Source organism: Rhipicephalus sanguineus, chromosome 1 (genome assembly GCF_013339695.2).
Source record: "Rhipicephalus sanguineus isolate Rsan-2018 chromosome 1, BIME_Rsan_1.4, whole genome shotgun sequence".
Lineage (NCBI taxonomy): Eukaryota > Metazoa > Arthropoda > Arachnida > Ixodida > Ixodidae > Rhipicephalus > Rhipicephalus sanguineus.
The window spans coordinates 94910872-94935465 of record NC_051176.1 but is presented as its reverse complement, the minus strand read 5'-3'; the positions used below and the strand labels follow the sequence as shown (position 1 = coordinate 94935465).

The following is a 24594-nucleotide window of genomic DNA, read 5'->3' as shown; positions in this document are numbered from 1 at the left end:
TTGTACTTCTTTACATCTTTTTAAAGGTTGTACTGGTGCAGACTGCTTATCACTATGGTGTGACCGACGTTAGGAGCATTGGCATGATTGTCACACTGCTACAAGATATTGTAGAGAACTCTAGAAATTATATTTTCTAGTTTACGAGTACATGAGTACACGGGTAGACTAGTACTTTTAGGGCACTCGTGTAAATGTATAAATAAATTAATTAATTATTAAGACGGAAGCAGACATTAGGGGTGAGAACCCGATGGCCTCCCCCACGCCTATGCATTCAGCTAACGAACCGGCGGCGAAACGGCGCCCGCGTTACGTTGCAAGCCCTCTGGGCATTGGTTCACACATCAGAGATCTTTGTCTCAGCAAGTAATCTTCAACATACGCTGTCCCAGAAATGTCGGGCCCCCGTTCGGTAATGCACAGAACCAAGTGCATTCGTTGGCACACCTTCTACACAGATGTGTTGGCAATGCATTCACATACGAATGTACTACAACTCAAGTGCGTCTGTTCGTTTTTCCGCGATGCAACGGAAGCGCACTGTGACACTTCGTAAACAACATCAATAACAGAAGGCTGTAAGCGCGACATAATTTCTTCATCTGCAGCACTGTTTATTTAATGAAAAATAAAAAGGGCCTGCGACGTGTAATGCGGTTCAAACAATTGATTCTGATGTTTTCTACAGGTGGGTAAAGCCTCGCGATTCGTACACGGCGAATAAAAAGTCTATAATCAAGGAAAGAATCTCACGTCAGTGAAATAAGCAGTTAAATGACTCTCCGTTTGTATGCCTGCATTCGTTACCCGTAAGGTTGAAATATAGGAGCATAAGGCAAAGCATAGTGCACGTATAGTGTCTACGAACGTTTTGTACTTATTGCCACTATTGGTGCTCATTGTGTACAGTGTAATGAAACTGCGTTATTGTTTTCACTGAATAATATTAAAATGTCATAATGCTGGCGTTACTAGACGACGTTCTTTCTTGTGAGAACTGAAGCATACAAAGCACACAGGCGATGTACACTTTAAGGTACCTGCGTAAATGCGAATCAAATAAACCACGCTGCAAATATGAAAGGTACGCGGCTGCTTGCTTTAATCCAGCTGCGGAAAATGCCGGGAACGCAGAATAAAAACTACAAGGATGATATTTCGTAGTAAAACCAAGGCTAATTAAAAAATACATAAGTAATAATGTGACTGAGACATGTAGAACAGAGAACAGGAACACGTACGTAATGTGTGCGTAGACTGCATCGCTATATGTTAAAATCTTTGGTAACGTCAGCTAAAAAAAAACATTCCGTATAAACTTTCCTTTTGTTGCTGCCACGTCCTTCCGGCGGTTAGTTTTACGAAGCATAAAAACGCATCCAGCAAGTGACGCCGCTACAAGCGGCGCGTTCTTTTCCCCTTTAGTGTTTGCGTAATGCACGACTACTGCCATCAATTTCTCATTATCTCCACGCTCTCTAACCATCGTGACGGCATCTCGTCGGTAAGGCTCCTTGGAGGCATTCATTTGCACATGTCCGTTAATAATTTATGCGTTAGGGCGCCTTCTCGGCCTTTCTTCGACGTCACGAGCTCGCATGTGATTAAAGAGATCCGCATGTCTAGCTCTTGCTGACGCAGAAGTGGAGAAGTGTCATCAGAGGCGCGTGTGCCTATTTGGACGGAGGATTGTTGTTGTATACTTTATTTCTTCTGTATATCCCTGTTCGATTGCACAAAAGAAAATGTTCGTGTCTACTTGTCTGTGTATGTGTGAATGTTTTTTTTTTCTTTGTTAGGCAACAACAAGGCCGAAATAACGACGAAAAAAAAAGAAGGCACCTCATTTCGCCAAGGCCGCATAACACGAAAAAGATATGCACCGCTGGCGCAGGAAGATTTGCGCTTCGGCGTTCGGAGAAAATGTGCGCTTTTCAGCCGCTGCAGTTCATCCGCTCGCTTACTGCCGCCAGGAATCCCAACCGGCCGATCAGCAAGCACTCTTGCGCAGCCTTGGTCCCTTGATTTTAGGTGACCAGCAAAACGTTTAAGAACGTATGAGGAAAACGAAAATGGGCTTCTACACGCTAACAGACTGAAAAACAATCGCTTTTCATCGTGATTATTTATGCATTTTGAAAGTTCGAATACGTGCTCTCAAAGCAATTGCCTATTCTCTCGAATACATTATATTGCTTACTTTCATTGCATTGTAAACAACATGAAACCTCCAGAATATAAGGCTTCCCAATCTCTCTTTTCTCTGACTTGCTTGAAGTGTTCAAAAGTGAAGGTGTGAGTATGAAATTAATAACGCTTACCGTTCCGTACCTGTCCTGATAAAACAGAACATCCGTGAAATAACCAGGAAGAGCTGACAAGCGCTTCTTGTTACGCGCTGAACTGTCCTTATAATAACAAGTTTCTTGAATAAAAAAAAATGCGTGCAGCTTGCACTAGTGGCGCAAGGCTGGAACTGACACACGTTGGCGGGTAGTTGGTTTGCATCCATGAAGAGTGAGTAAGCGCGACTAGACAGAGACGTAGAGTCCAGGGACAGGGACGTGTCCTTGTCTGTTTTCTTGCAACGTCCCTGTCTAGTCGCGCTTCATGGAACTAAGAGCGGAGCTAGCGTTCGACCAAGCTTCTAAGTTCGATCAAGCTTCTAATGTGAAGCTTTTGCTAGAGAGGCTAAGTTTTTGCTAGTTGTACTAAGTATGGCTAGGCCTGGCTGTTCCCTGGTTTCGGTCGGTTCCCCACACTGTGTGCGTGTTACGTCGTTTTGACGGGAACATGTAACGTGACTAACTGTTGCGTGGTTTTGGTAGGAACGTGTCACACGACTAGAACGTGTCACACGACCCCCCACCCCCCTCTTTTCGTGTTCCTTTCTTTCTCGCACGTAGTACATAAGGTTGTATACCTGGTCGAAGTAAAGTAGTTGTGAGTTGGCGCATCACCCTGTGTTGTTTCCTCGTTTTTTCTGGTCCGTGTCCACCTGCAGCGCATCACAAGCATAAAGACGTACCAACTAAGTAGCCCCTATTACCGCCTTATTAGCTCTTACGGGATGTGGTGATATTAGTCACGTGACTAGCTCTTGCGTGGTTTTTTGGCGGGACCATACCACGGGACTAGTTACGTGATGTTACACCATTTTTAGACGCGTGACCAGTTACGTGACGTTATGCGGTTTTTAGTCACCTGACTAGTTGTTACCTGATGTTACGTGATTCTAGCCACGTGAGAAGTGATTACGTGTTTTTTGGTCACGTGACTAGACGTTACGTGTTTCAGTCAAGTGACTAGGTGTTACGTGATGCTACGTATATCTAGTCACATGACTGGTTGTTACGTAATGTTACGTGATTTTTAGTAACGCGACGAGATGTTCAGTAATTTTCGTCACGTAACTAGACGTTGCGTGGTTTTAGTCATGTTTTAGGTGTTACTTGATGTCGTGTGAGTTTAGTCACGCGAATACTTGTTACTTAATGTTACGTGATGTTCAGTCACGTGACTAGTTGGGATCTGATGTTACGTGATTGTCAGTCCCGTGACTAATTGTTACGTGATGTTACGTGATTTATGTCCCGCGACTAGTTGTTACGTGATGTTCCGTGATTTTTCGTAACAGACTCGCCCATCATACTTATCGTATTCTACGCCGGACAAATCGCCGCACGTGTTGTGGGAGCAAATCAGAAGATGAATAAAAGGATAAAAGCGAGCGCGTGCCGCTTCATGTGGATAATTTCTGTTCGCACTACCAGGCGCAACGAAGAGCTTAAACAGCTTCGTTATTAAAAATTTCGTTCAATAGTCGGCGCTGTTTCGCGCCGTTTGTGTGCCTTAGCTGCTTCCTCGTTCTTGCCGCGCTGTAACATAATGAACCAGTACCACTAGCCCAGTTCACTGTGCGCGAAACTGTAGTCAACGAATCAACTGGAGCACAAGATTGACTTCTTAAGCGCGAGACAGACGGTACGATTTTCCATGCGATGTGCCGGCCGACGCGGCGGTGGGGGAGAGGGAATGGTGGCTGTCCGATGCTATGAAAGGTCACCATTCCGGTTTCCCCACCGCCGTGTCGGACGTCGCATCGCATGGAAAATCGTACCATCTGTCTCGCCCTTTAATATGCTTCCCTTAGGGGACTGGGGTTCGCGGTACGATGGGGCTGTATTACGATGTACGAAGTTTCGCCTCGTTTTCTTTAACGCAAATTGATGTCGCACTGTGCCGTTATGTCTTACTGTCAAAGACCCAAACGATACTCGTCGTCGCCGCCGTGCGTGAAGAGAGAGAGAGCTCTTTATTGAAAAGGCAGAGAGTTTAGCAGGCGTGTGTAAATTCGCTGACTTGAGAGAGAGAGAAGAAAGAGGAAGGAAAGGCAGGAAGATTAACCAGACGCGCGTCCGGTTTGCTATCCTACACTGGGGGATGGGGATTAAGGGAGAGAAAGAAGGGAGATAGAAAGAAGGGAGCATACAAAAAAGAAACAATGCACGCGAGCTTAAAGAACACAGCTGCGTTCCATGGTACTGGACTCAGGATCTCAGGCACATACGTTCCGCTTTAGAGAGTCGTGTCATGGTGCCTACTGAAGGCTTGCAAGTACTGGACACAGAACATCCAGTACTTGTTGTACGGACTGAGCGTAGGGGGATTTCAGCTTGCCGACGAACACGCGAAGTGTGTCCAACAATGACTGAAGCACGATGATCGTTGGTTTGTCTTCTTCAGGCAACTGGTCAGTCGGAGATTCAGTGCGCACTGTTGCCGATGTGCAGTGTGAATCTGCATGTCGCTGCGACTTCGGCAACGTAGGCCAAGCTGCATCAGTTGTGTCCATGCCTTCCTTGTTGCTTCTCTGCGTGGGGAAGGGGATTGGGGACTGAAAGACACAAAGAGAGAGAGAGAAAAAATGTAAACAGTTAAAGTATAATGAAAAAGAGGTAAAAACAGAAACTGAGTTTTTTGTATCTGAGGCGGGGACGTGTGCTACAGTGACTTATTACGTGCTTTCAAAGTGCCATTAAAGTTTGTCGAGCTGACCGATGCTCTATAAATATCTAAATAGTAGTTTCATCGCTTGCCTCTGTTGCGTGAAAGAGTAAATTACTCATTTACTCGTATCACTCACTTTTTTTCATTGTGGCGCGGAGGTAGGCTCTCTAGGGCACGGGCACACACACACACACACACACACACACACACACACACACACACACACACACACACACACACACACACACACACACACACACACACACACACACACACACACTCTCTCTCTCAAGTCCAAAAGCTACAGCGGCGCTGAATAATAAGCTACATGAATGAAGAAAAGAATTGAGGAGAGGGCCTGCCCAACCTGCGCGCTAGGAGAAAAGTCTGGAGTAAATGACGTCTTGTAGGCCATATGGACTGGGCACAATGGCGGCGTTGATATAGCTACGTGACGTACTGTGTTGTGTAGTGGCGGCGGTATGTGCCGCTTCCGTACGTGCCGAGGTGTCATACGGAGCCATGTCGGGCAGTATCCACCCGTTCTTCGTGCTGCGTTGTCAGCTCTGCAGTGTTCTCCCGGTGTTTATTGTATCCAGCAACGTTTATAAAGCCTGTTGGTAGCCACGGGGCCTGAGCAGTGCGTCGAGCAAGCGTGGATGCATGGTACCGTGCAGCGGATGATGCAGATGAATTATTTGACGCGCTCAGCGACATCATGCTAAGGCACCATGAAAGCACCTAATCACTGTGCTACAGTACTTGCACGATCAATGCCTTGCCGGTCAGTGACAGTTGTGGAGTGTTCCTACTTATGACAGCGGAAGAAGCATTTGTGCCCCGCAAGACGAAATGAGGACATCACAGTTTCGTGTTTTATGTATTTACAGTAACAACTTGCTTGTGTGCATTAAAACAAGTTTTGTGCTCCGCTTACCATGCTCGCTCCTATCAGTGTACCCTCAGCATTACAGCACACGCGTTCAAGTGTGATTTGCACACCTGCACAATGCTGACGCCGGTGCGTTTTCACGTAAAACGCGGACACGGTGACCGGCTGCCGCGTGAGAGAGACGGAATGCAACCATAGAAGCTGGCGCACGGCCGATCGTGTTTTCTGTACAGTGCGTGAATAAAAGACGTAGACAGACACTTTTAGCCGAGCGTCGCTTATGCTCAGCTCCGCGAAGATGTGTCGTCCCGAGGCTGTGCAGGGAAGTGCATAGAGTTCGCATTTTTGACGAGCGCGTCTTGCCGAGACGCGATCCGCTTGGCTGCAAAACGACGGCGAAACCAAGTGGACGCACCTTCACGCTCCGCTCAAGTGACTTGACAAGCGGAGCGAGAGATGCCTTCGACATTCCGCTGCTCGCACCATTGTTCTGCGCACGCGCACTACAGTTCCTTCTACGCGTTTTTGTATAAATCGCTAGCATACGCAGGTCTGACCGGCCGGATCGTAAGTGCTCTCGCTAAGTGCCTAGTGTCTATTGACAGCACATGCCGTTCTCTTGCGCTTGCGCAGCGTTCTCCTATGCCTGCTTCTTCACGGCGCGCTGTTGCTCGCCACATTTCCCCGGAGCTTAGCCGCCCGAAACTTATTCAGTTAGTTAAAACGATTCCTCAAGCCGTGACCAAAATACGTGTTCGTGCTCGTAAACTGCCGATGGGTCAGCCGTGCGCCTATATATCGAAATGTACATACTTACGCCAAGTACAATTGCCGCAGCTCATCGCTGAGCATTCTTTAGTGCCGTGAGATTGCGCGTATTATTTATTTCATCGCTGCGTCTAGCTGACAGTCTGGCTGAAAGCCTGAACAGATAAAAACAAAGCAGCAGCATAAAACTAAAGCTTTTTCAAAAAATCTACAAAAATCGCAGGCGCTTTGTCGTCAGAACACTAATTTGGCTGGTCTGATAAAGCATCTTATTTTCAAATAAGCAAATGAAAGCAACCCGCCACAGTGGTCTAGTGGTTATAGTGCTCGACTGCTGACCCGAAGGTCACGGGACTGAATCCCGTCCGCGGCGGCCGCATTTTCGATGGAGGCGGAAATGCTTGAGGCCAGTATGCTTAGATTTAGATCCACGGTAAAGAACCCCAGGTGGTCGAAATTTACGGAGTCCTCAACTACAGCGTCTCTCATAATCATACATTGGTTTTGCGACGTTTAACCCCAACAATCATTATAATAATTATTAAATGAAAGCAAGATGATCTTACGGTATAATTTACAAAGTTCATATACATTTCTTTCAGCACAAGAGCACACTACTCCAAGGAAATCATTTCACCAACTGTATCGCGTTGGCCTGGCGTGTTGACTTCTATCTGTCGGTTTCGGACCGCCACGGCGAGCTCGCTGCGCCGCACACGTGGTTTTCGAGCCGGATTGAGACACGTGCCTTCTACTTCAATGTTCTCATGTAAACAAGAGAGGAGAATCTGCCCTGTCCATATGGCCGACTTCCGGCTTCACCGAGGCTTCACAGAAAGTGGCGTCAGGCCCCTCCTCAGTTTTTCCTTCTTCCATGATAAGCAGGCTGCGAAACACATCACATATCATCGATTCACACAGTGCATCGGATTTGCATTGATAAATGCTGTATATGCTGTGTTCTGCCTTATATATATATATATATATATATATATATATATATATATATATATATATATATATATATATAAATATATATATATATATATATATATATATATATATATATATATATATATATATATATATATATATATATATATATATATATTATATATATATATATATATATATGTGTGTGTGTGGGAAAGTAAACAAAGGATCAGCAGAAACCTTATGTGTGACAAACATAAATAACACACGAGTTAACATGAAAATCATGACATGCATATAATGTACAGCATGACTTACGTGCCACGCTCATAGTGCGCTGACGGCCGTTTCGTCGTGAAAACGCAGAATAGATCGGCCTTAGCACAGCTTTTAGTGCATGCACCGCCATAGGCGGCAAGCTATAAAGGGCTATAAAGGGGACCTGGAAGACTTTTTCAGAAAACGCTGCTGATCGGTACTCGAAGCTCCTCAGAACACGAAGAGCCTAACATTATAGCGCCGCACGCGACCTGCAATTTACAATTATTTCTCAAAATCCGCTAGAAATCACTCCCTCTTCTCTCGACATATGATTCCATATATATACCTAAAATGACCGCGTTATAAGCACGAAGTCTACGGACATTGGCTGATTTGAGCATCGTGGTGTTGCATAGTTGTCGTGACCCCCGCGAGATGTCGCCACGTGCCCGTGCGCTCGCTCGCGATCACACTGAAAGTAAGCCGCGCCCTCGAGGAAAAAAAAGAAAGAAAAGAAAGTGTTCGAGGAAATGACGCGCACTGACGAACGCACGCATTTTCTTGCCCCCTTGTCATACCCCCCCCCCCCTTTCTGCGTTGCTTTCAGCGCGATTGCTAGTACGAAAGAAGAGAGAAAGAGGTTAAAGCGTGCGGTCAATCCCTTCAACTCCACTCGTACTAGACGGATTCAATATCTCAAAAGCTCTTTTAATGAAGCCACTCGACGATTACTTGGAAAAGTGTTACAGCGCCCCTTTAACTTTCATTTTCATTTATGTTATAATTTCTACATCCCAATTCAACAACATGTCACGCAATATAACCCGATTGAATATTCGAGTGCTGTCCTGTTTATTAGCGAAGATCGGAAGCGAAGCCTCAAATGAGGCGTCGCTGTTAACGTCCTTCGAATACCTAAAAGCACGAATGTTGTGTCTTGATTGCAGTTTTCGACGCTTCGGGCAAGTACCCGACGGGGGCACTTCAAGCCACAAAGTCCGACTTTGGCGCCTTCGACGAATGTCTGGAGACTGTGGTCACGGACAGCCACGGCTACGTGGCGGCGCGTGGCCAGTACTGCAACCTGCTCTACTTCGGCGGGAACAGCAGCGATCTCAACGACTACATCCTTCCCGCTATGGCAGTTGTGCACCCCCGGGTGAGTCTCCAAATACCGCAAACATTGCATGCAGGAAATAGATGCGAAGCCGGACGAGTATAGCTACGCATTCATTGTACGAGAACGTTCCAACTTCAAGCAGGGTTGCCAGGTTTGGCCACTTTGCGCCAATTTGGCTACTTTTTTAGGCCGGTGGCGGCAGAAAAGTCGTCTTGGCTAATTGGCTATTTTTCAGCTACTCTCTTGTTGCCTCGATTTGAACCATATCACTATCTTGTGACGTCGCAGCCGCTGGCGTTCGAGTATGCGGTGTGAATACATGGCAACCAAGGAGTGTTTCCAGCTCCCGAAATTGAATTTGGCGCTTACATTACACAACAGAGAAGACGTTTGAATACGTGACTGAGACTTGGCGGAAAACTAGAGAGTTTAGAAATAGGGTACGCAAAGCTTTGCGCTAGCGTTTGTCGCCATTGCGCATGCGTCAAACGCTTGTGCTCTTGGGTTCCCACGTTGAGTGACGGAAATAGCATACCTACGCGAAGAACGCTATCTTTGCGTGCCCTATTCTAAAACTGCCTACTCTCGCATGGGCTACGTATTGCTGAACGCGGCCTTAAATGCATGTAATTGGAAGTGAACAGGACAATCGAAAGTGCTCCGCACCCAGGAAGCTCTGCGCTCATCGACACGGAAAACCGAATATCCGACGAACAGTCTTTGTTAGTTCTTACAATTAGGTACGGTCTGTAACTACGAAATAGTAACTGCTCGGACTTCGTCATCACGCGAGAAACGATGACGAAAGTGACTACAATTTACCCTTCAGTCCCAGAAAACTCTGATTATGGGCACACTTATGCAGCGCTTATTTAGTTATTTTTATTGTCGCCGCAAGGCTGGTACATCTAGTCCTTTTTAGAAGAGAGAGAGAGAAATAGATGAAAGGGAAGAGGCAGGGAGGTTAACCTGGTGCGAGTGACTGGTTTGCTACCCTGCACAGGGGTGGGGATATAGGGGTCGGAAAGAGGACAGAGAGAGAGTGAGATAAAATAAAAATAAAAAAAAACACCGCACGCATGCACACACATGCAGGACGTCCTATCAGAGCCGTTCTGAAAGACCGGTTGAACGCAGAAAGCGCATTAGCGCCTGCACAGCCTTCTTCTGTGACGTTAAGTCCTGTCGGTGGCGCAGGATTCTTTCTTCCGAAAGAGTTCGGTCGTCCAGTTTATCAAGCGCGTTGCAAAGCGTCTGTCTCTGCGAACAGTACTGTGGACAGTCGCACAGAATATGTTGAATCGTTTCATCACTTCCGCAGTGGTCACAAGCTGCGGTGTCGGCCATTCCTATGCGGAACGCGTACGCGTAGGTAAATGCGACACCCAACCATAACCTGTACAGAAGGGTAGCGTCACCTCGGCGAAGTCCTGGGGGAATGCGAAGGCTGAGAGTTGGGTCTAGGGCATATAGTCGTGCGTGCTGGAAGTGTGGCTCGTTCCACTGCGACATGGTGCGTTGGCGAGCAAGCACGCGGAGCTTCCGTGCAGCGTCAGTTCTGGAGAGCGGTATTAAGAGTTGATTGTTTTCAGTATGGGCGGAACGAGCAGCTTGATCGGCCCGTTCATTGCCGATAATCCCACAGTGACTTGGAAGCCACCGATACCGATCAAAGCCACAACAATCAAATTCAAGACCTCCCACCTTACGACATCGACGGCAGCAGAGCTCGCAGCGCTTCGCGTCGCATTACATTTCATGAGTAATGAACGGGCACAAAAATGGACTATGTTCAGTGACTCGGAGGCGGCACTGCAGTCTCTTCTGTCACCTCTACGACGCGGCCCGCACGAACAACTAGTATTTGAGATTATGGAAGAGACGCACCATTTAACTGAGAAAGGGCACGTCCTTTTTAGACAAGACACGCAATACACGTGAAGAGAGCGTCACTTCTGCAACAGCGCAAGAAACTGCGTCATATTGCACGAAATGGTTGATAAAGTCAGTAATTTATGCTCTAATAAAAAAAATTATTTTAAAGGGGTTTTGCTCTACGTATTTACATTTCCACCGAAAGGCTGTGACATGCAGTGCTTTAAATAAAAGCACCTCAGTTGTTTTCACACACGTGTGGCTACTTTTTGTTACCTTTGGCTACTTTCACTGCCCTTGGCTCAAGTCCGCTACTTTTTTGCTCGTTTTTTTTATTTCTTTTCTTTTTCTTTTTTTAAGTTTCTCTTTCTTTCTTTTTTCTTTTGAACGTATTAATCCTGGTTTCAAGGAATCCTAAGGCGCTCATGTTCGGTCACTAGTTACCGCTGATTGTCTTAAGGCTGTTTCATATGATGCTAAAACACAGCGATTTTCAGGGCGCGAACGGAGCGAAACTCGCTGCCAGCCGCAAAACGGCCCATCGCTCTCGCCGGAGCGATCCGCGGCGGGCGACTAACACGTTGGAAATGCTTTGCTCTGTTCGCAGCGATGGGAGGGATTTTTGGTCGGGAGCCGTCGAAATGGCACCGAGCAGGCCGCGCTGTCAAAATTGCGCCGACCCGTTTGTTTCGGTTGTGGCCGCTCTTGCGCACATCGATGTGCATCTAGAATGGAAAGTGATTTTAAATGAAAAACACGCATGTTCTTCGCCGCCGTTGATGAAAATTAACAATATCATAACGCATACATTTTTTAATTACATTTGAAAAATTGTGCAGTGTCTGCCTCAAAGAACGGCAGAAATCGACCATTCCCCCCGCGCCAGTCGCAAAGCAATAATCACCATCGCAAAAAAGGAAGGGGGGGGGGGAGGAATCTTCTTTGTTGTCTCGTAATTTGTGGTTCGTGCCTTACACATTTGCCTATGTGTTCGCACTGCGCTTTGACACTATGTAACGCACTTGCTCGCTTACGCACAGTTGGCAAAGTGTATATACATGACACCCACTCAGGACTTTCTGTTAAAGTTAGCAGTTATTCCTTTGAATAAAGAAATGATAGAGAAATCCACACTTAAAATGACAAAGTCACGGGAACACATATCATTACCTACAGTACCAATGGCCTTATATGGGTGCATAAGTTAAGTGACAGTCTAGATGTGCCTGTGCCCGGTTTTCGTCTTCACGCTGCATAACTTAGTCATGAACCTCGGCCTGTATTAGCAGAAGGTTCCTGCGCTCATAGGCGTACGCACAGGGGGGGGGGGGGGGAGGGGCAGGGTGGCGGCCGCCCCCCTAATCACCTAAGAGGGGGGGGGGGCGCAAAATCTGCCCCGTACATTGACCCTTCTAGTCACCTAAGAGGGGGGGGGGGCGCAAAATCTGCCCCATACATTGACTTAGTATGGTGGGGGGGGGGGGCGCTGCGATGAACCTTTGCCCCCCCTGATGGGGAACCCTGCGCGCGCACGCCTATGCCTACGCTAGCCGTATTTGCAAGGGGATAAGCCAGGCAATCAATGTCGCCGAATAAGGAAGTCGAGCAGCCAATGACGAAAAGGATTCACGAAGAAAACATCATTTTACGAAGACTCGCTGGTAAATGCTTTTTACCAGCGACGACAGCCTTGGCTCTTCAGCGCAAGGAATGGCCGGTACTTTTCTGTTACAGATAGTTCTCACGCGAGTACTTTTACGGCGGAGCTATTCAGCTTTTCGTTATGCCGCTTCGCGTCGACAGGAAACGAGGAAACTCCGCCCAGCGTTGCCAATTCCGCTAAACTTAGATTAATCTAGTTTAACGTGGTTAATAGAGGCTCAGCTAATTGAGTTTAACTATACCAACGTGATCTTAGTCCAGCCTGATTAAGCTTAACCAAGCCAGTCGTATCAATCGATAGCCAATCAGTACTGATCGATAACCGATGAACAACCTATGAAAATCAAGTAATACCTAATTTTAGTCCAAATATGTGAAATGTGAACGTAGTATACCCGAAACGAGCTTGGTCGAGCCAATCGATAGCTAAAAAATACTGATCGATAACCAATAAATAGCCTGCAAATGTCAAGTTATCGCCAAATTAAGCTTAGATACGCAAATGTGGTGTCGATGCGGCCTGATTGAGCTTAGTTGAGCCAATCGATAGGCAATCATTACTGATCGATAACCAATTAATAACTTGAAGAAGTCGAGCGCTAGCCAAACTACGCTTGCGTATGCAAATAAAGCTGTGCTAGCCTATATCTGGAAAACAACAGTAGACATTGTACGAGCTCTCATATACCAATGCACTATAAACATTCAACTACTTCTGTGACGACACGTTTCACTTTCGTGTTATACCGATTGCTATGACAGATGGATCAGCTATCTCTTTTTCGTCAATACTAGCCCTGATTGTGAAAGAGCCGCCTGCCGGTTGTACTGTCGCAAGTACAAATGAGCTAAGACTATAAGTAGCAGGGACGTAGACGAAGAGCAGGCCATAGTGCTGGAATACAAGCAATAGCAGAGAAGGATACATGAGTGCTGCAAAGTTAACCACTACTAAGCCTCGTTGGTTGCGTTGTACCGTGGTGAAAAGAAAACAGGTGGAGGGGGTAAGTGAGAAAGCCCAACAAAACAAGATAACATACGCAAAAACCTCGCAACCGTACAGAGGAACTGAAATGCCTGTTTTGCGATATAGCGGGTCAGCCCGAACTCTGTGGTGCGGAAAATTCGGCGCTGCATCATTTTCTTGTCAAGTGCACAAGTGCGTGCGAAGCTCAGCCCAAGTCTGTCGTAAGCTGTTTAGGATAGATGCACCTTGAAAGTGCAAAAGAAAAGTAAAAACTATGGATGTAAAGGCATGCTTGCACTTATATATTTTGTTTTCTTGCTTTCTTACAGATCATTAACTTCAAAAGTCACTTAATGAACCCCAGCACGCCAACGTTTCGTTTAGGGTTGTGTGTGCTGAATGACTGCACTGAAGCGGAGCTCCAAGAACTCATTAATGCGGGTGAGCCACGCTAGTTGTCATTTTAGAAACCATTCGCCCACGGAAACGACTGCAGCTGTGGTTATCCCAGTTCGGGACAGCAGAGTGTACAATTTATGGTGTTCCACTGCTGGACTTCGAGCTCCTAACCGGCCAGGATTCCCGCAGCAGCTCCCGCCTGCTGCGGGAATCCTCGTCAATCGGCCGTATAAGGCACGAGTGCTAGTGCCAGTTTTTATTGCGATAGCCATTATATGGACAGTCTCGGCCGTATATATATATGCACAAAAGCCACACAGAAGAATAATCCAGAAAAACTTTCCGACGCGCGTTATCGAACGGGCGACCTCTCGCTTCGCAGCTCGCGGCGTTAGACGGCTCGGCCACGAAGAGTACCGTCTATCAGCCTGCTAACGGCGAACTATTTATATACACCATTTACTTCAGCATGCTTTCTTGGTCACCACAGAGATGGCGCGAAGTGTGCGCTGGGCGCGTTTTAAAGATCGTCGCCCTGCTCCTGCGAACGCCATTGCTCTTCGCACTACAGGGCGTGGTCGCCTTCGTGCCCTTATCTCGAGGAAAGAAGGGGGCGTCCGGGGGGGTGGAGCGGGGGTTTGTATGTCTTGTGTTTTCCTCGCGATGTCCGCGCTGAAGTCACAGAGTGTACGAATGTCACTTCGCTCGCCGCAGCGGCCGTGTTTGCGAAAGGAGCGCGCTGTTCAAACAGAAATAAGTAACAACTGTGACAGTTCGTTCGCGCTCGTCCTGTGTGTACCTGTTCGTTCGTTTCGTGCGTCCTGCTTTATGTTTGAGCAGTGCGCTTCAAGTGTCGAGCTGTGACGCATGATAGTTGGCGCTCGTCTTGTGCGCGTTCTTTTCGTGCGTCCTTTGGGCTCGAGCGACGCGGTGGCAATTTCGAGTTGCTTTCCGTTCTTCGTGTTACATTCCAATTTATTGCTATCGCATTCATTGCTTCACCGTTGCGGCGAAACTGTGACTTTTTGTATGACGCTTACCAAATAAGGCTTGCTTTTTTTTTTTCTCAGACACAGTCCTCAATACATGCTATACACAGTGCAAAGACCACACACCCGTTACAAAAAAAAAAACCACAAAATATCAATAGAAAGAAAGAAAGAAAGAAAGAAAGAAAGAAAGAAAGAAAGAAAGAAAGAAAGAAAGAAAGAAAGAAAGAAAGAAAGAAAGAAAGAAAGAAAGAAAGAAAGAAAGAAAGAAAGAAAGAAAGAAAGATCGGCCCCACCATTGTCCGTATGATACAGGCAAAATGCTCACGTCTTTACTGCGCCGACTGGAGATGGAAGCCGATCAAAACACCCTCGGCCGTATTTGCTAAATAATAACTTCATTTTCACTATCAACGTGCTTCTCGCCGGCGGACCCATCCAGTAACAGCATTTGAGACAGTGCGGCGTTTGAGACAATGACAGGTTAAGATGGGAAATGAAAAAAAAAATACAATTCCCGGTGTGCTTAAGGCTAAAGTAGATATGAGTGTCGTTTAGTTTGTTGAGCATGCGCAAAGGGTGGTGACGCCATTTCGTTTCTCCTTTTCTTCATATCCCGCGAACTATTCCATCACAATCCATAAGAAGCTATCCATAAGAAACATAGGAAGAAGTGCGCCTGTGTTCCCATGTTTGAAAAAACGAAATTTATAGGAAATGGAAAATCTAAGAAGGAAAGGGAAATTTTAGAGGCCTTTTGGATCCATAAGGAAGGTGATAATTGTATCAGTTCGCCCTCTCTTCTCCTCTCGGAGAGAGAAATAAACTTCTTAAAAGAAAGATTGAGAGTGTGAGTAGCGAGTGTTTGTTGTGCGCATGTTCATTCTGAGAATGTATAAAAGGCTGGTTTTTCTTGAAATAAACATTCAGTTGGCAGTCAGCTCTTGTCCCGTGGTCTTCGTTCCTTTGTCGTCCTTGTTTCATTCGTGCTGTTACTTTATTTGTTCTAATTATGAACCAACTAGCCCACATCAAGTTGTTACTATTGCGTTAAAAGTAACTACAAAAGGTGGGGAGAGAAGGAAATAGTTCGACAAGATTCTTTCGCTTATAATGCACAATTTGACATTCGTGCTTATTGTTCTCCACAAGCAGTTAGTAAATTCGGTAATTCATTTTGCTGATATGAGCAATGATAACAGAAAAAAAAATCACCGATTTCCGGAAAGCGACTATTAGCAAAAAATCAATGGTCCCGTCGTCGTATCTCATTGCCCTTTTTTAATTAGCTTGGCTTGAAAACACCAGCCATTAAAATTCCGAATCCCCCAATCACCAGCATGTCCAAGAAAATACCATGCGCCGATGCTCGAAATGGTGGTTTTTTCGTCTACTCCTTGTTCTAACCCCAAAGCGTGTTGCAGCAGGCGGAATCAGGGGGTGGTCATACGTATAGTGCTCAGTATGCGTGCTGCACCACCATATTTACCTGGAAGCACCGCATTAAGCTGAAAAAAACAAAAACGAATGAAGGCGGGGCATGTGCTGCAGCATATTTTGTGCGCGCATATTTTATGTTCTTTCGCTTGTTCCGGTGAATAATGTTGCCGTTGAAGTGAAATGCACACTACTTATTTAAGTAGGGGAATTGTCCGAGGGGCCCGTTTTCTGTATTATACGCGACTAATGAAACTGACAGGCGATTAAGCCAAGAAAAGCATAGGGGACGTCATTTGTGGTTTCTGTACCGTATGGTAATGATTCTCATTTACAGAAGAAATTAAAGTGGAGAATCATTACAATACAGTCAAGAAACCACAAATAATGTCACCTATGCTTTTCTTGGCTTAATCGTCTGTCAGTTTCATTAGTTGCGTATAATACTAATCACTTGTAATTTTCAATCCTAAAACGTTTCTGAAACGATCCATTGTTCAACGTTGTTCAACGTTTCGATCGCACCAGTAGCTGAACTTGATGGTTCATTGCCCAGATAGTTTTTAAACATAGTATTTGTGATTTTCTGCACAGTTCGATGAGCCATTCGCTAAACATTGATTCGTTCCAGTGGTCCCTCAAGAAGTAATCCTCCGGGTTCACAACTGCGTCACTGGCGAATTTGAGCCTCTCAGCAGAACACAGATCATCATCACGTGAGTACAACACTATCTGAATCAACGTGGCTCACGCCACGTTTATTTCTAAGTTACAAAAACATATTTCTTAGTTAATATAGAGGGCATCTGCCAAGGGTTGCGACCCTGGTTCAGCTTGAGACTAGCTTTGGAACCTTTGGGTGCTTTTTCTACTGATGACCAATCTCAATGCTTCGTAAATATTTTCAATATTTTTCGATATAGTCTTCTTTCTTTAACATAACTTCGAATGCTTGTGAACTATGCCACAGAAGCCTTATAGAACGCAAGTTTTCAGCACACATATCTGTATCGTCTCTTGCACATTGTCCTCCGTCTATACCCTAGTCAAACCCGCATATATCAAACTCACAAGAAAAAACGGGAATTAGTTCGATATATCGGATAATTCGATATACAACATTTAATGAAATTATTTTATTTCCGATGAGAAGTTTGGTGCGCGACTGTGCTTCACGGCACTACTCAAAATTATGTAAGGAAGAGGCCTTCACGGCAAAATGCTTTTTTTTTACCTTGTATTTTTCCGCGCTTTCTGGTTGGGGATGCGAGGTTACATGCAGGCACGGGTTATACGCGAGAGAATGCGGTATTGATGCAAATAGGGCCTCAAAATTTTCATACGCAGCTGTGCGTACTCGTTGGGCGCCCGAAGCGTCTAGTCTGCCTTGGTCCTAATGTCGGTCTTGTTTTTCAATATCGTACTCAGCGTGTTTCTCGGGATACTGTACAAAGCGGCGATGTCAGACTTCTTTTCTCCACGTTCGACTGTACTGATTATCGCCAGCTTTGCGGAGAACAGCAAGTTCTTCGGTTTTAGGGCATCCATCGCGTTAGCAAAGCGAGTGGAGAAACAAACGGTGACGCCGCACGACGAGCCGGCGGCGCAACGATGGGGAATTAGACGGGAAAGCACGTGATGCCAATCAGTAGTTTCTAGTAGCTCCACACGGCACCCTCCTAATTACACCGCTCGCTCTCCCAAATGCACGCGGGAAAGTCCCCTTCCAAAAGGAAAAGTCAAAAATTTGTGAGACAAAGCCAACTTCTTGGGGCGTTTTGCTCTGCCCGATGTTCGATATATCAAGTGTTCCAGCTATTTTTGTTCGATGTAGCCGTATATTTTGCGATGCAATGACGTTAAATCATTCCCGCGTTAGAAAATAGTTTGATATAAAAGATAATTCGATTTAACCGAGTTCGATATAGTCGGGTTCGACTTATATACCGACCGGAGTCAGCAGTACCTTGCCGACTGTGGATTGGTTTCTCGCTTCCACATTTGCATTCGCATCGGGAGGAAAGATACCGCGGATTGTCATCATTTCGGCCGCGAGAAAAATATCGCGCATATTCTTTGACGCTGTTCTGGCAATACATAGCACACATAGATAGAGCTGTCCTGGCTACATATAACCCGACTGCATTGGCCCATCCTGACGAGAGGACAGTTTCGGAGTAGATAATATTGGAATGCCGACCTAAACAGTCCTCCCACCTGACGTTAATCAAAATACCACTGAACTGTTTTTACGTTTTTAGTGGTTTACTAGTTAGTCTATAATTCTCCCAGAGAATTACCAGCTCCTCTTAGTTGATATCGAATGGCGGTGTCCCCTTGGAGAGCTTGTTGCGGTCTGAGTAACTGGATTCGCACAAGAGGAATCGCTTATGTATGGTGAGTTCACTTTACTTTTTCTTTGGCACTCACGCAACTTCCGACGCTTGCCTTGTTGCGGTCATATAGCTTTTGAGCTCGAGTTTGTACCAATTCTTGGCGTTATATATAAAGTGCCGGTTGCCCACCATAGTGTATTTTGAGTCTTGCACGCGATTTCTTTTAATTTCTCTGTTTCTCTCGACTTTCTCCAAACTTGATTTTAGTTTATGTTTGTCATACACTTTCCTGCTTTCCTGTCGTGCCCTTTTTCTCTATCTTTTCCTCTATTCTCCTAGGCAATGTTTGGAGATGGCCGAGATTTCAGTGTATAAAACATTACCTAAATCGCCACCAATGAGGCTGTAGTGTTTGCATTATTGTATTTTCTTCAGGTCAGTTTTGGGCACCATTGCCGGCTTGATTGTTCTCGGAACACTGATCGATGTACTGACATCGAGGACGAAAGCGAGTAAGTCAAGTATTTCGTTAAAAGTGCTTCCCCCGCCCTTCCTCTTACACTCTGCACTCTTACACCCAGTTACACTCTAAGAAAAAAAAAAAGTACGTGTCACTCTTTTCGGTGAGCCCTGACTTTCCACGTGTATGATTCTCTTTAAACAGACTCGTTAACTCTATTTTGTGTCCCACGACTCTCCGACGCGAGTGTAACGATCCCCAAACGGAGTTCAAGTGCCTCTTTCTTAAAGAGAATCATAGAGGTGGAAAGCCATGACTTAAAAAAAAGGAGTCAGAGGACCCTTCTTAGTTTAGAGTGCGTATATGTGCTAAAAATGAAACCTGACAAGCGTCCATGTTGTGGCGGGAGGTTCATTCTTTTAATTTGACCATTAATACATCCGCGTTCATTGGAATAGCGCCACACGGAATGTCACAGATCCGAAATAAGTGCACACATTAATGTACTGCATACTAAAGGCTTTCGATTGTTCTTTTGAGCCATTAGCTGGACGTTTGCGAATCTTGACTCACTAGCTCTGCGACTCTCTGAACGTAACTAGATTTCAAATAATCAGCTGTGATCGTCGGGAGGGGCCGTTTGAAGCGAAGGCATCGTGATGTGTTCTGGATCAGTTAATATTTATGGGTTTAGAGGATCGCGCCTTCCTGGACTTCGCGTAACTGAATAGCGGTACCATTGCCTATAAAATACAGTTGCTGGTGAGTAGAGCTTCGGCGTGTTTAACTGGAGTACACTGATTCAAATATGGCCATCGGACAGACTTGATATTCGTTGAGGCGAAAGCTTTAAAAGGCTCAAGAGGAATGGTCTCAGCGAAAAACCGGCATATAGTACAAAAAGTCAAATGACCAGCCGCGTGCCTCGCGCGTTCATTTACTTGCGGCATTCGCGTGATATAAAGTTCACGGTAAAATAGCCACACCCGACGTCTTTCGCCTTCGATTCGTCTTAGGCGAATGCATAAGGGACCCTGTGCGCCAAGTGGCTAGAAAAGCCCTAGAATGCTTTGAATTAACCTCTGTGGCACTCTCTATGGCACCCCCTCCCTTATAGTATGGCATAAATACAAGAAAACCAGCGCGAAGAACCTCTCGCATTCCAAATACTCGTGTGTTCCGCGACCGCCTTATTCGCGTGTCCGCTGAAAGCGACAGAACAGTAACGAACGTAGCAGATATATGTTTTCTTTGATTGATTGATTGATTGATTGATTGATTGATTGATTGATTGATTGATTGATTGATTGATTGATTGATTGATTGATTGATTGATTGATTGATTGATTGATTGATTGATTGATTGATTGATTGATTGATTGATTGATTGATTGTGACAGTGACAAGCTGCCAGCTTGGCGAAAACGCCTCTGTGGCCATGCATGCCTTTTGGTAAAGCTGTGCCTTTGGCCATAACCGCGGAAAAGGCAACGCCCGTGAACGCTAAAGGCGGAAACCATTGCGGAACATTTCAAAACCATGTTCGGGCGTACATTCCAACGCTTCTTCCGATTTCACTTCTGAAGTTTGATGCTAAGCTTAATCGTTGAAAATACAGGGTTTGTGTACGTTTAAATCACGCCCACTACCCCTGTAAATAGGGCGAGGATGTGTCCTGTGCCCCCAACAATATTAAGCTAGCGATACATCATGCACTTCACATCCTTCTATCTCATAGCTGTGTCACGTTAAATTTGACAAATACATCAATCTAATAAAAAGGCTTCATAAAAACATTTTAGCGTTGGGGGTGCGTGTGCTCTCATGTGTGCGTATGCATGTGCCCGCGTCAGTGTAGGCGCCTGCATACACACATAAACGTGAGCGCGTCTACTTTCATCTTCTTTTTTCGTTTTCACATCTGAGTTTCATATAAAATGAGTAATTCAGACGAACTATCACTTTCTTGGTGTCATACTCTGTTGTGTTCAATTACTATGACTATGAAGGAGTGGGCCCCCCAGTTCCGATTTTATTTGTCCAGAGACGATATAGAAGTTTCGTCAATAACATGATGCATGTGTACACCATACTGATGCGACACTTTTATGTATATTTCATATTATATGTTCCTGCGTTCTTTTTGCGTACGATAGCACGTAAAAAATAATTTTTACTGCTTTTTATCTGCGTTATTATTCACTTCAATATACATCATTGGTTGGTGCTTACGTGCCAACTTGTCGAGCCCGTAGCTATGGCAGCAATAAGCTCCGATGACATGTTCGATACCGCTGCATAATATTTAAGCTTAGTGATACCTTTGCAATAACGTGATAGACAGCACAGAGGTCGCTGCGCACGCTGCAGAGGCCGTGTTTCCTTACGCCGGCGTTTTGTTAGTTAAGCTAGGCTGGATGCTAAAGGAACGAGCTGCTACCTTACTTCGTATAACAATTCAATTTGTCTGTCGCCATAATTGCTTGGCACTTGCAGTGAAGGTAACTTCTTTTGTTCGTTTTAGAAATGCGCCTTCTGGTTTTCATAAGGCAGATGCCCTCAATCTCAACGCAATGTGCACTCATTTTCGGCTGTGGGACAACTACCGATGCAGCTGTGAAACAACATAAACCTCTCACAGAGAACAAAGTCCTGGGGCACTGGCCTACGCGATCTTCAATGCGAGTCTCTGTGAGGATGTTGTTGCGGTTTCAATCAATCAATAAATAAATAAATCAATCAATCAATGTTTATTAGTTTCTTCGAGAAACCGGGCTGAATGACAAATTGCGACATTTCACAGACAATGTTGGTGTGTCGTACCTGGGCGGTGCTATAGTCGTGACTTTTTAGTGTCCTCACAGACGCTTCTACATCACTTTTATTTATTTACACACCTTTTTACCTTCTCTAGCACAGGGTAGCAAACCGGATACTTGCTCTGCTTAAGCTCCCTGCCTTTCCTTTATCTTTCTCTCTCCCTCTGAAAGGTAGAGCGTTTGTAGATAGTCGATAAGTAACCTCGTAGTGGCAGCTAATCGCAATAACTTCGCGCTTTTTTTCGCCGTCTTCCTGCGTTCGTCCAACAAATTTTTTTTGTTGTTCCATGAATTCTGAGACGCTGCACTGACACCACCGGTACGATAGGATTCAAACTACCACACTACGTGCACAGTGTCATGTCCACCGCTTGAACGTCAACTATTTAAAAATATTGCCAAGGACCAATATCTGTCAATCGTCGTGACATACCTTCACGGATAATTTGATAATTTTATTGTCTTCGTAATCCGAGTGTCCAAACGTGCTGATAATATAGCGACCTTCTAATCGGTCAGCCATTTGTTTGCGAAATTTGGCGTTGCTTGTAATTAGTCAGTATCGTAGTGATGTTGGTCACGATGAGTTCATACTTTAACCCCTCCGGTGGCGCAGTGCATGTGGCGTTCTACGCTGATCTCGAGGTCCTATGGTTGAATCTCGACTGCGGCGCCCCCATTTCACCTGTGTACAAAATTGAGCAATGATCGCGTGCTTAGGTTTTAGTACATGTGCAAGAGCGTCAAGAGGTCAAAGTTATCAAAGTAATTCGCTATGACGTCGCTCAGAGCCCGAGCATTGCTTCGAGACATCATTATACATTAATCAATCCAAGAGTGGATATTTTTCTTTCTTACAGAGCGATCGAAGTGCGTAGCCTTGCTAATCGAGACGTTCAAGGCCTTCTCCCTGGTGTCCAACACAAGAATGTTGCTGAGTGTCGCAAAGGATAAAGGCTCTGACTCATACGGCTACCGCTTCCTGCATGGCGTTCGCTTCCTCAGCATCGCCTGGGTTGTTGTCGGCCACTGCTACGGCTCTCCGTCTGACACATGGTGTGAGTGGAACTATTACGAGCTAGCTTTCGCACGTATAACGTTTCTGGCTGAGGCAACCATTTTGTAAAAACCTCACAAAATCCGAAGTATCATTTTCCATGTGCTGAATTGGGTGCCGCAAGATTCTGATTTCGGCACTGGACACTCAATTTTAAACTCTGGACAGTTGGGCACAGCAAAAACGCTGGGTAAATAATTACGATATTGCCTCATTTTTACTGAATCAGCCTTTCTTTTTTCTTCTTTGTGGGGACGCGCTTGCCATGGCTAGTAGCAAATGCGAGGAAATTGTCTCACTTACTTTGTCACATAGGTTTGTCTTCCAGTTTTTTTTTTTAAGTTTGCCCGCAGGAGCTCTTCAGGATTCGCGTACGAAGGTTCAAGGACGAGAACGTGAATGACCGTGCTGCTCAGTGTATTTGTTATGAGTTGCAGTAAATATTTTCTAACGTGGACAGGTTTCTAAACGTGCTCGACTCCCAAACGAGCACAATACTTTAATAGAGAAGAAAACATTGTAGAAGAGGACGGTTTGTGAGGAGTCCAGAATTTCGATCTTCAACGTGATAATTGTTCGCAATAAAAACAGAAGGAAGACAAACAGAAATATTAGTGACGCGAAACATGTGTTGACACTGCCACACAAAACAGCAATTATGACGATTATGCCTGCGTGATATTCAAATACTTTTTGCTTGTGATCTCCGCACATGCTCCTCGCTGCATGCTCGATACTACGCTGTGATTACTGCGCCAGCGCCATCCTTGACGTCAATTTGCACCGTTGCCTTCGATGAAATTGCAAAACAATTTGTGTGGTATTGCTAAGGAAGATAACTTAGAAAGTTAGTCGCCTATTTATAGCAGCCCACTCAGCAACGAGAATAATGACCGGTAACAACGTTTTCGTTTTAGTTAACGATTCTCGCTGCATTAAGATACATCGTCAATTTTTTTTTTAAATATCGTCCAGCAATTTGTGCCTATACGGGCGGCGCAGTTCCTGGTTCTACGCAAAAGCCAGCAAACTGTCACTAAAGTGGAAAACTAATTGGAAAGAAAAGGAAAGAAAAAAACTACACAGGATATAAAGCATCCGCAATATGTCATCTACAATATAAGACCTGTCGTGGCTCTGCGTTAGAATACCTGACTGTCACGCAGAAGGCTTGGGTTCGATTCCTGCTGGGATCCTGATTTTTATTATTTGCATTCATCGGGCCAGCGCCGCCGATGTAGGGTTTTCTTTACGCTCTCGCATTTAAATTACCAATGTCTTTTCTCGCCGTTCGGGAACATATGAACTGTCAATCACCTGTGGCGCATACCTGCTTACCGTTGCCGTGGTATACGGGTATGTGCCACACTTGTCTGCAGGAAAGGGCTTAACGACGTACGCGACAGGATTTGCACGTTATACGTGTCATGACCAGATAGTCATATTCTTCAAACCCTCTTACCCTCCCATGCCAATTTTGGTCCACGCCAAGCTACGCTACGTAGGCGATCACGAGAGCACAATGTCGTAGGCGGCTAGATAGATAGATAGATAGATAGATAGATAGATAGATAGATAGATAGATAGATAGATAGATAGATAGATA

The 24594-nt window shown here is 45.3% G+C and overlaps 2 protein-coding genes across 2 annotated transcripts in view; both read left to right on the top strand.

The window, feature by feature from the left end:
* Nucleotides 1–9302, top strand: part of LOC125756877 (uncharacterized) — a 53329-nt gene extending 44027 nt beyond the window's left edge. Inside the window, exons 2-3 of the mRNA XM_049411867.1 lie at nt 8815–9026; nt 9276–9302. Coding sequence (XP_049267824.1) covers nt 8815–9026; nt 9276–9302 — 239 coding nt within the window. The remainder of the gene's footprint in view (nt 1–8814; nt 9027–9275) is intronic.
* A 4523-nt stretch (nt 9303–13825) lies between these two features.
* On the top strand, nt 13826–23484 carry LOC125756997 (nose resistant to fluoxetine protein 6-like). Its single transcript, XM_049412071.1, has 5 exons — nt 13826–13932; nt 16948–17032; nt 19088–19164; nt 22792–22989; nt 23449–23484. Exons 1-5 carry the CDS (start codon nt 13845–13847, stop codon nt 23454–23456), a joined length of 456 nt encoding a protein of 151 aa, XP_049268028.1. The 5' UTR covers nt 13826–13844; the 3' UTR covers nt 23457–23484.
* The last annotated feature ends 1110 nt before the right edge of the window (nt 23485–24594 follow it).